Genomic DNA, 13085 nt, shown 5'->3' on the forward strand with positions numbered 1-13085 from the left:
ATTTACACGTCTAATAGCGCAATGGTGATGTTAAATCAAGGCCAGGATTGCGTGCGATTGTCAGACCTGCCAATTAATGCAGGTTGTTGTGGTCTCACTGTTGAAATGGAGATAATCTGTACTCTCAAAGCAACGTGTACATATCTACAGGTCTGCTAACCCAAATAGTTATGGTCACATTGTTGTAATACTCCCAAACCAATGTGTACACATTTACAGGCTTTATAACCCAAATTCATTGTTATTTTTGAAAACACAAAATATGTGACCCGTGGCCTCAAAACAGTAATTTGCTGGGATGGTTTCTAGACAGAAAATTTAATCGTAATCAAGGAAATACATTCAAACCAACACGTACATATTTACAGGTCCGGTAACCCAATTTGTTATAGTCTTGTCGTTGTCATGGAAATACATTCAAACCAACAAAAATATACTCCATGACAATTTTAAAACAAACCCATAATCAGACTTGAAGCTATGTACTTTTTGGGATTTATTTATTTATTTATTTATTTATCTAAGTATTTATTTATTTATCTATTTATTAATATTTTCTTTGTTTTGCTTTGTTTTATTTCGTTTTGTTTTGTCTTAAGGGGGTTAGGTGGGTGGATGGGTGCGTGGGTGGGGCGGGGGGGGGGGGAGCGTGTTATAAAACATGCATGTCCATATTTGTATGTGTACGTGGATTAAAGAGAAATCATGCAATGTGTTTTTGTTTCAAATATTTCAAAACCTGTGGATATATTTCCTTCAGACATAAATGCAACGAGTTGATGGTTGCTTTTTTAAATTATGTCATTTCCCTGCCTCTGTTTGACGCGTGTTCAAAGTTTTCGGGAATTCCCAATTATAAGTTATGTTGAAATGGAATGAAGGAATTCTCTGACTGAAGGATTAAAACTGTCACCCAAAAATGGAGAACTTGTTGGATAGAGTTATCTTTTCTTGATACAGAATCGTAATTTAGGATTTAAGATTGACCCACACGTCTCCCCGTCGCCATGACGACCACCAGGACGCCATTTCCTTTTTTCAGTTTTTCCATAATTTATTCCAAACGATTCCATCCAATTGTGATTCCACTCATGTTGTGTTCAATGCTGATGTCTTCCAGTGCGGAGGTCAAGGTGACCAAACACCCTCGATGTTTTCACCACATGGAGTCCGGACGCTGCGATAATTATCAATTAAAATATTTTTTCGACAAGCGTTCAAACTCTTGTCGTCGATTTTGGTTCGGCGGTTGTGGGGGAAACAGTAACAGGTTCGAATCCATGACCAGGTGTCGTCGGATCTGTAACCCACCTGACCCCAAACCACCGGAAGTCCCGCAGCCGGTCAAGTCTGCCCCTATCCCCGCACCTTCCAATCTAGTCCAAAGGCCTGACTTTGAGACTCCTGTGTTTTCAGACTTGTGTGAGATGGCCAAGGACAGAGGTGGCTGCAGTAACTACACGGTCCGATGGTTCTACAATGCCAAGGAGAGACGGTGCCAGAGGTTTTGGTACGGAAGTTGTGGCGGCAACGAGAATCGCTTTGAAGACAGACAGTCTTGTACCAGCCGATGTATGCATACCAGTGAGTACACTATACATGTTGTGTGTCTGTTTGTGTGTCTGTCTCTATCTATCTGTATGTGTTTTTGTTTTTGTTTTTGTGTGTGGTTTGTTTGTTTTTTGTTGTTTTGTTGGGGTTTTTTTTTGTTGTTTTTTTTTTTTTGGTCAAGCATCAAACTTTATTTAGTGAGATATACACAATCCTTAGAACAAAAAAAAACATTAGCAACCAAACCATTTTATGTAGTATCCACGTTCATTTGTTTATTGTTGTGCTGACCGAGGTTTGTATCCGAAACGTCCATTATCTGTAGTGGTCCCATCCGAGGCCGTTCCAATTATCAACTTTTCGTTAGTGTTTTAACGACCCCATGTTTCAGGCAGCCCCCACCGTACTCAACATTGAAGCACCAACATTAGATAAAGATATTTTACAGAATGATTTCATTTCATTACAGAATCGGTCTGAAAATTGGCAGCTTTATTTCAATATTACTAAATGAAGAGCGCTGCACATTGGTAGGTCTAACCCTTTATTCTCCTATTACATAGGTGACAATAATATGACTGTTATGCCATCTACATGCTCAGAAAGGGACTTGGGGATCATCTTTGATAATAAATTGTGTTTTGATGAACATATATTAAGTGATTGTAAAAAAGAGCGAAAATAAGCTTTAGCTATCTTGATTTCAAAACGTTGAGCAGATTGGGTGCTTGTGATCGTTTGATTGCATGGAGTCGTTGCCATGGCAACTGCCTATTACGTGTTTTTATGACCACTTGTCCTGTGTTAAAAATGTAAAAAGTGACACTTAAAGTTTTAAGTTTTGAATGTACTCGTATTTCTATTTTCTTGTTGTCATTGCTGGAATCGTGTAGTGTCGTTTATAGAGCCAATCGTAACAGACCTTAAAATGCTCTGTGAAACGTTCGTGCATAGATTCAAATTTTCAAAATTACAATATTCATTTTTCATTTGACAATGTTGGGTAAAGAATCACAATTTCAAATTATTGAATATCTAATAGCTACACAAATATCATAGTCAATATTCCTAATATAATTCTCTCCATTTACATTTATTTGACATGTCCACCTTTATACGTTCAAGAGTATCAAAATCAAGTGATATCTTGTTAAGTTCTTGATCAATGGCATTCTTTAGAATATTAATTAAATAAGAATGTTTTGTCTCAAACTTAACATTCATCCACATTGTCACAGTCCTTTGAATTACATATATTTCCTTATAGACGAATTACGTCTTTCAACTAAAATATTTAACTTATCTCCTCTTGTGTTTGTAACCTGCGAATATTTGTTTTTTTTTTTTTAATCATTATAATCTGTATTGTAAGAACCATGTACGAGTCTATTTATATGAATAAGATAACATCATATTCTACGATATTTATTGAAGGCAAATTTAAGATACTTTAATCTTTCGAAATGGGATAGATGTCGAATGTCAGGCAAAAGTCTCGTTGCGCGTTTTTTGTACGTTCTCAATGTTAACAGACTGTCGCTTAAATTAGGGACTCGTAAATACTCTTTCCATACTCTAGACAACGTCTTATGACAGATTTATATAGTTGGACAAACGTTTTTAATTCTATCTTTGTGTGTCTGTGTCTGTGTCTGTCTGAAACAGTCAGCGAGAGACAGTCAGACAGAGACATACGGACATAAAGAGACAGACAGACAGAGAAATACGGACATAAAGAGGCAGACAGACAGAGACATACGGACATAAAGAGACAGACAGACAGAGAAATACGGACATAAAGAGGCAGACAGAGAAATACGGACATAAAGAGATAGACAGACAGAGAAATACGGACATAAAGAGATAGACAGACAGAGAAATACGGACATAAAGAGGCAGACAGAGAAATACGGACATAAAGAGATAGACAGACAGAGAAATACGGACATAAAGAGGCAGACAGACAGAGAAATACGGACATAAAGAGGCAGACAGACAGAGAAATATGGACATAAAGAGATAGACATACAGAGAAATACGGACATAAAGAGATAGACAGACAGAGAAATATGGACATAAAGAGGCAGACAGACAGAGAAATACGGACATAAAGAGATAGACAGAAAGACGGATAGTGAGTGACAAATAGACAGATATATTTTGTCTGTCTGTCTTTTTCTGTCAATCTTTCCCAGTCTTTCTTGATGCGATGTCTAAAAATTGGTTCCAATTTCATGGGAAGTGTTAACGGAGGACTGGATACATACCTTGTTTACTTAATCTTCTGGTGTCAGAGTGATGGCATCTTATTTTCGAGTCTAAATAAATGCTGATCGTCAATAAAGATCATCCATCCTGGAACTTTTACGTCCCGTTATCCTAATAATCTGCCTAAACATCCTATTCTGCCATTGAAATAGTTTTGCGTCCTTATGATTTACGCATTGTTAGTCCTCAAACGGCTGGTTACGTGCACACTTTCAATGATTTTGGAACAAACTCGACCGACTCGATTTTAGGTCAACTGACCTAAATACGATAACTCAGGAGATAATATCAAGTGTCGGGATTGTCAAATACAAGGGAGGCAATTAGAACATTTATATCACTCTCAGTATTTTGTTTGCTTACCTCCCTTGGAATTACCTACCGCGAAACCAAAGAAGCTTTGGCCACAACTCATGAACTTTTGCCACACTGGTCGTTTTCTCCTCCTCCTCCTCCTCCTCTTCCTCCTCCTCCTCCTGCTCATCGTCATCATCATCATCATCATCATCATCATCATCATCATCATCATCATCATCATCATCATCATCATCATTATCATCATCATCTTCCTCCTCCTTCTCCTCCTCCTCGTTCTCATCATCATCATCATCATCATCATCATCATCATCATCATCATCATCATCATCATCCTATTCCCTGACTGCAGGAAAATTCTTCTGTAGTCACAGAGAGAAAGGAAAAGCGGGTGATGGGGTTAAAAATAATGTCACAAAATCCTAAACCTTGCTACACTCGTCATAGCCTGATGCTTCGGTGAATATGACGTCACAATACAACAATACATGACAAAACATTTTCTAAAGAAAATGACCATGACGTCATTCTACCGGAATTTGGACATAAAACGTTATTCAAATATTGGCCAGAATCTTGGATATCCAATCTGGATGGATGACAATGACCTTCACCTAGTGATAAGGTGTCACACCTGGGACTTCATTGGAAATAGATAAAAATAAGATAAAATCCCTTTAATTCAACCCCAAGGGGAAATTTGTCTCCAGGGTCTATTCCAAGGGCAGATTGGAATACCTGGTCTAGTCGCATAGCAGGGCCGCAAATTGAGCTAGGGCGAGGTGACTTGCTCAAGGCCACCAACGCAGCGGCGGGTGATCGAACTCTTTACCCTTTCGGGTACGAAGCAAAGACCGTACCGCTGAGCCATGCTGCCCCCTACATTTGGAGTGTATTTGATAATGTGAGGCATTTTCGTTGATATTTCAGAAAGAGTTTTCTGGGGATTTTTGTTTGTTGTTTAAATTGTTTTTTCCAGAGTCTGTCTGAATGTTGTTGGTGATTGAGACAAGAAATAAGTGTCTGTCTGAATGTTGTTGGTGATTGAGACAAGGAATAAGTGTCTGTATGAATGTTGTTGGTGATTGGTACAAGGAATAGGTGTCTGTCTGAATGTTGTTGGTGATTGAGACAAGGAATAAGTGTCTGTCTGAATGTTGTTGGTGATTGAGACAAGGAATAAGTGTCTGTCAGAATGTTGTTGGTGATTGATACAAGAAATAAGTGTCTGTCTGAATGTTGTTGGCGATTGACACAAGGAATAAGTGTCTGTCTGAATGTTGTTGGTGATTGAGACAAGGAATAAGTGTCTGTCTGAATGTTGTTGGTGATTGATACAAGGAATAAGTGTCTGTCTGAATGTTGTTGGTGATTGAGACAATGAATAAGTGTCTGTCTGAATGTTGTTGGTGATTGATACAAGGAATAATTGTCTGTCTGAATGTGTTGGTGATTGAGACAAGGAATAAGTGTCTGTCAGAATGTTGTTGGTGATTGAGACAAGGAATAAGTGTCTGTCTGAATGTTGTTGGTGATTGAGACAAGGAATGTCAGAATGTTGTTGGTGATTGAGACAAGGAATAGGTGTCTGTCAGAATGTTGTTGGTGATTGAGACAAGAAATAAGTGTCTGTCTGAATGTTGTTGGTGATTGAGACAAGGAATAAGTGTCTGTATGAATGTTGTTGGTGATTGGTACAAGGAATAAGTGTCTGTCTGAATGTTGTTGGTGATTGGGACCAGGAATAGGTGTCTGTCTGAATGTTGTTGGTGATTGAGACAAGGAATAAGTGTCTGTCTGAATGTTGTTGGTGATTGAGACAAGGAATAAGTGTCTGTCAGAATGTTGTTGGTGATTGATACAAGAAATAAGTGTCTGTCTGAATGTTGTTGGCGATTGACACAAGGAATAAGTGTCTGTCTGAATGTTGTTGGTGATTGAGACAAGGAATAAGTGTCTGTCTGAATGTTGTTGGTGATTGATACAAGGAATAAGTGTCTGTCTGAATGTTGTTGGTGATTGAGACAATGAATAAGTGTCTGTCTGAATGTTGTTGGTGATTGATACAAGGAATAATTGTCTGTCTGAATGTGTTGGTGATTGAGACAAGGAATAAGTGTCTGTCAGAATGTTGTTGGTGATTGAGACAAGGAATAAGTGTCTGTCTGAATGTTGTTGGTGATTGAGACAAGGAATGTCAGAATGTTGTTGGTGATTGAGACAAGGAATAGGTGTCTGTCAGAATGTTGTTGGTGATTGAGACAAGGAATAATTGTCTGTCTGAATGTTGTTGGTGATTGAGACAAGGAATAGGTGTCTGTCTGAATGTTTTTGGTGATTGAGACAAGGAATAATTGTCTGTCTGAATATTGTTGGTGATTGAGACAAGGAATAATTGTCTGTCTGAATGTTGTTGGTGATTGAGACAAGGAATAAGTGTCTGTCTAAATGTTGTTGGTGATTGAGACAAGGAATAAGTGTCTGTATGAATGTTGTTGGTGATTGGTACAAGGAATAAGTGTCTGTCAGAATGTTGTTGGTGATTGAGACAAGGAATAGGTGTCTGTCAGAATGTTGTTGGTGATTGAGACAAGGAATAATTGTCTGTCTGAATGTTGTTGGTGATTGAGACAAGGAATAGGTGTCTGTCTGAATGTTTTTGGTGATTGAGACAAGGAATAATTGTCTGTCTGAATATTGTTGGTGATTGAGACAAGGAATAATTGTCTGTCTGAATGTTGTTGGTGATTGAGACAAGGAATAAGTGTCTGTCTAAATGTTGTTGGTGATTGAGACAAGGAATAAGTGTCTGTCAGAATGTTTTTGGTGATTGAGACAAGGAATAAGTGTCTGTCTGAATGTTGTTGGTGATTGAGACAAGGAAGAAGAGTCTGTCAGAAAGTTGTTGGTGATTGAGACACGGAATAAGTGTCTGTCTCTGTCAGAATGTTGTTGGTGATTGAGACAAGGAATAAGTGTCTGTCTGAATGTTGTTGGTGATTGAGACAAGGAAGAAGAGTCTGTCAGAAAGTTGTTGGTGATTGAGACAAGGAATAAGTGTCTGTCAGAATGTTGTTGGTGATTGATACAAGGAATAAGTGTCTGTCAGAATGTTGTTGATGATTGATACAAGGAATAAGTGTCTGTCAGAATGTTGTTGATGATTGAGACAAGGAATAAGTGTCTTTCAGAATGTTGTTGGTGATTGAGACACGAAATAAGTGTCTGTCAGAATGTTGTTGGTGATTGAGACAAGGAATAAGTGTCTGTCTGAATGTTGTTGGTGATTGATACAAGGAATAAGTGTCTGTCTGAATGTTGTTGGTGATTGAGACAAGGAATAAGTGTCTGTCAGAATGTTGTTGGTGATTGATACAAGGAATAAGTGTCTGTCTGAATGTTGTTGGTGATTGAGACAAGGAATAAGTGTCTGTCTGAATGTTGTTGGTGATTGATACAAGGAATAAGTGTCTGTCTGAATGTTGTTGGTGATTGAGACAAAGAATAATCCCATTCGTTGAACTGTGGGATGCAATTCATTGTTACCTTTCTTGTGGTGATCATTGTCTTGTATTATAACGTCATGTTTGTGACGTATCGAGCTTACAGTTAACTTGCAGCCAGACCGTAACCATCGTAAATTCATAGCCTGACACTGACCAAATAATGAGATCAAAAGACAAGTCTTTGGCCACAAAAGAAATTAAACCGGTAAGTTGTTTCAACAGTTCAACCAATGGGATCACTTGTTCCCTTGAGCACCAATAACGACAACTCACTAGGCGCTGCACAAACATTTAAAATGACGTCAAAATCTAAGTCAGGCTATAAGTTGGCGATGGCTACGGGCTGACACTAGTACCGTAGCCATCGTTAACTTATAGCCTGACACTAGGACCGTAGCCACCGTTAACTTATAGCCTGACACTAGGACCATAGCCATCGTTAACTTATAGCCTGACACTAGGACCATAGCCATCGTTAACTTATAGCCTGACACTAGGACCGTAGCCATCGTTTGTTTATAGCCTGACACTAGGACCATAGCCATCGTTAACTTATAGCCTGACACTGATAAAAAAAATGACGTCAAAATACCAGTCTTTGGCCACAAAAGAAAACAAATCGGGAGTTGTATTCAATAGTTTAACCAATGGGACCACTTGTTTCCATGAGCACTACTAACGACAACTCACTTGGCGGTGCAAAAAAACAAATAATGACGTCAAAATGCCAGTCGTTTTGGGTTTCAGTGTCAGGCTATAACTTAACGATGGCGACGGTAAGACCCATTGAGACCCATGTTTTGGCATCATATTTTGGTCTGTGGACCGCCAAGTGAATTGTCTTTAGCAGTGGTCAAGAAAATAACGGATCCCATTGGTTGAACTATTGAATACAACTCACGGTTTCTTTTCTTGCGTGGCTAAGGACTTGTCTTTTGACGTCATTATATGGTCAGTGTCAGGCTATAACTTTACGATGGCTACGGTCAGGCGTTGAGTATACAAAAGCTACGCTCCGACCTTAGCTATCATTAACTTCGCGAAATCTACGATTCAAAAAAGAAAAATATACATTGAGCTATTATATAGCGCAATATCCACTTAACGTGCCCAAAGTGCTTTACAAAGGGTCCCTGACCACCATGTAACATACAGAACGAGACATGACGCCTGTTAGACGATATTACAATTTTTTTTCGACAGACAACGCTGTTGACGGCCATGTACTCATTATACACATGAGTACGGTGAGAGAATATGAGTAAAGAACCTTTTCCAAGGACTCAACTATGCGCCGAACGAGGCTCGAACCCAGAACCTTTCGATCCGAAAGCGAGTGTCATACCACGAGACCACAGAGCTGCACTTGCCACTCACAACATTACCATCCGGAAATATAACGGACCAACACACAAAAATATGTGTAACTTCGAACGTATAATATATAGTCTGGTCAAGACAGTTTATGAAAATTACTCATAAGCTCGGATGGCAAAAAGCAATAATAAAGATCTGAGTGACGTCAACTTCATACTATCTGTAGAAGGAACAGATTTGACGTTCAGCTCTTTGTTTTTGTTTTTAGACAGACACTTTAATGATTAGCTCTCCCTCTATTCAATCAACCAGACTATAGATAGTATGCAGATGACGTCACCCAGGCCTTTGTTATTGTTTTTGCCATCCGCGTTTGTGAGTTGTTCTCACTAAACTGTATTAACCTGACTATAAACGTTCATGGTTACACAGAGTTTGTGTGTTGGTCCGTTATACTTCCGGATGGCAATGTTGTGAACTCCTTGGCCAAGCGCATTCTATCTATACACGTTTATTGTCGCACACAGCGTTTTGTGTGTTGGTATGTAATATCTGGCTGGCAGGTGTTTTGAGTATTTTAACTAAACGCATAGAATCGGTCGTCTGAAAACCAGGACATGTAATTTGACAAGTCGTTATTAGTTCAGTGTCCCACCGAGTGAGTTGTGCTTAGTCGTGCTGAAGGAAACAAACAACCCCATTGGTTGAACTGTTGAATACAACTCACGATATGGTGCTGAAGGAAACAAACAACTCCATTGGTTGAACTGTTGAATACAACTCACGATATGGTGCTGAAGGAAAAAACAACTCCATTGGTTGAACTGTTGAATACAACTCACGATATGGTGCTGAAGGAAACAAACAACCCCATTGGTTGAACTGTTGAAGACAACTCACGATATGGTGCTGAAGGAAACAAACAACTCCATTGGTTGAACTGTTGAAGACAACTCACGATATGGTGCTGAAGGAAACAAACAACCCCATTGGTTGAACTGTTGAAGACAACTCACGATATGGTGCTGAAGGAAACAAACAACCCCATTGGTTGAACTGTTGAAGACAACTCACGATATGGTGCTGAAGGAAACAAACAACTCCATTGGTTGAACTGTTGAATACAACTCACGATATGGTGCTGAAGGAAACAAACAACTCCATTGGTTGAACTGTTGAATACAACTCACGATATGGTGCTGAAGGAAACAAACAACTCCATTGGTTGAACTGTTGAAGACAACTCACGATATGGTGCTGAAGGAAACAAACAACCCCATTGGTTGAACTGTTGTAGACAACTCACGATTTGGTGAGACAATGGTTTTGTATTTTGGCCTGATTTTTAGGTCAGTGTCAGGCTATGAGTTTACGAAGGCTACGGCTGCTGTCAGTCGATGAGAAGACGAAAGCTCAAACCCGTGTCCTCCAGTGACACACTGAAATGAGTTACCCCTCGCGTGTATAGACTTGTGTTTACCTGGCTTACCTGTGTATTTACCTGGCCAACAACGTCTGTTTACCTTTCCTGCCGAGATACACGAGGCTTTTGTTTTATTACCTGTCTGTCGATTCCTGACAGTTACCTGTTCTGAGTTCCCTCTCATGGTCACCATCCAAACACTCGACACGCCCGTCAGGTCTGTTCATACTGACATTTACCCGGGATCGCTCAAAGCCTTTCATTGGCTTCATGAACAATGGGGAAAGCTATGGTGGTCCTAGGATATGGGCGTACACGCAAACACACACACATACACAAACACACATAGACAAACACACATACACAAACACACACAAACACAAACACCCGTATAGATCGTATGCGCTTGGCTCAGAAGTTCACAACATTGCCATCCGGAAGTATAACGGACCAACACACAAAACTATGTGTAATCTTGGTCGTTTATACTCTGGTAAATACAGTTTAGTGAAAATTACTCAAAAATGTGGATGGCAAAAAAAAAAAAAAAAAAAACAAAAACAAAAAAAAAAAAAAAAAAAACAAATAACAAAGGCCTGGGTGACGTCATCTTCGTTCTATCTATAGAGAGTATGCGCCTGGCTAACTAACTCACAACACTCCCATCCACTCAGGTCTTTGTTATTGGTTGTTGCCATCCGCGTCTTTGAGTAATTCTCACTAAGCTGTATTAACCAGACTATAAACGTTCAAGGTAACACATAGTTTTGTGTGTTGGTCCGTTATACTTCCGGATGGCAATGTTGTGAGCTCCTTAGCCAATCGTATACAATAGATAGTTCGAAGATGACGTCACTCAGGTCTTTGTTATTGTATTTTGCCATCCGCGTTTATGAGTAATGCTCACTGAACTGTATTAACCCGAACGACTATAAACGTTCATGGATACATACAGTTTTGTGTGTTGGTCCGTTATACTTCCGGATGGCAATATTATGAGCTTCTTAGCCAAGCACATACTATCTATAGGCTGGTTGATACAGTTTAGTGCGACTACGCTTCAATAGTCGTAACGTCATTTCCCTCGTAATGACGCATGGTAAAATTAGTAACTGGCTCTAAACTATCGGAACAGTGGCGGACGCCCTTATGGCATAATTCTCCGACGAGCATAAAAGCGTATCCAGAGGGGAAAAAAATTATAAATCTGATCTTGTTTTGACTTTTACACATTCTGATCACAAGACATATGAAACGTTCTTGCCAGCATGAAGAATAAAAAGTACCAATTTTCTTTGTTTAGAACCACGATGGCCGCCGTTGCTGGGAGACGTGACATCAGACTATTGAATCCAATTACTCATAAACGTGGATGCAAAACAAAACCAAAAAAAAAAACAAAAAAAAAAAAACAACAAACAATCAAACAAAAAACAAAAAACAAAAAACAAACAAACACACAATAATAAAAACCTGCGTAACGTCAACTTCCTTCTATCATTTGATGTTATGTGTATATTTCAAAATTACTCATAACACCCGCCAGCCACATATAACGTACCAGAAACAAAACTATGTGTGACCATAAACGTTTATAGATAATATGCGCTTGGCTAAGAAGCTCATAACATTGCCATCCGGAAGTATAACGGACCGACACACAAAACTGTGTGTATCGATGAATGATTATAGTCTGGTTAAAACAGTTCAGTGAGCATTAATCATAAACGCGGATGGCAAAAAACAATAACCAAGACCCGAGTGACGTCATCTTCGAACTATCTATAGTCCAATTGAAGAATTTAGTGAGAACTAATCATCAAAATGGCTGGCTATTAAGCTGAGTGACGTCAATTTCGTTTTATCTTTTGTATCCCCCCCCCCCCCCCCCACCGTCCCAAAACCCCATTTCCCCTCACATATTCTCACCCATATTCATTGTTTTCCAATTGTGTTTAACACTATTAATGCAGGTACTGTTAGGAAAAAAAACGGGGAAAAAAAAACAAAAACAAAAACAAAAACAAAACAAACAAACAAACAAATAAACAACCAAAATAAAATTAAAGCAAAACACACTAAAACAAAACAAAACAACAACAAAAAAGAAAAAAAAAAACAAAACAAAAACAATAACAACCCCCCCCCCCCCCCCCCCCCCCCCCCCCACACACACACACCCAGGCCAAAAATAGATTGGATTGATATGAAATGATCCCCGTCTTGGAGGGAGGGAAACAAACAAACAAACAAACAAAAACAAACCCTCTCAAACCTGGGACGGCAAGGAAGACTTCACGAAGTCTCAGAGTTGAGGATTCATTTGAATCGATGGATAGAAGGACGATTTTTCTGGCCAAATGTTGAAATACTTGACATAATTTGGAGTAAGACAGAGCAGCTACAGGGGATTTGCATACAAACATTCTTGAGCTTTAATTTCCTGAAATGTGCTCAACGCGCTTTGCAAGGGGTCCCTTGTCAACAACAAGTAGGACGAGACATGGCGCCTGTTCAGCATATTTACAATGGGTTTTTTTTCGGATCGAGAGAAAGCTGTTAACGGCCAGATAATCATTTTACACCTAAGTACGGTGAGAGAATGTGAGTAATAAGCCTTTTCCAAGGACTCAACTATGCGCCGCTCGTGACTCGAACCTAGGACCTTCCGATCCGAAGGAGAGTGTCATAGAAGACGACATGGC

General features: G+C 39.3%; 1 protein-coding gene across 1 annotated transcript in view; it reads left to right on the plus strand.

The window, feature by feature from the left end:
- Positions 1-13085, plus strand: part of LOC144963782 (papilin-like) — a 241112-nt gene that overhangs the window by 128603 nt on the left and 99424 nt on the right. Inside the window, exon 17 of the mRNA XM_078897749.1 lies at positions 1417-1584. Coding sequence (XP_078753875.1) covers positions 1417-1584 — 168 coding nt within the window. The remainder of the gene's footprint in view (positions 1-1416; positions 1585-13085) is intronic.

The sequence above is a fragment of the Berghia stephanieae genome, chromosome 1 (genome assembly GCF_034508935.2).
Source record: "Berghia stephanieae isolate SIO BIC M18660-M18661 chromosome 1, UCSD_Bste_1.3, whole genome shotgun sequence".
Taxonomy (NCBI): Eukaryota; Metazoa; Mollusca; class Gastropoda; order Nudibranchia; family Aeolidiidae; genus Berghia; species Berghia stephanieae.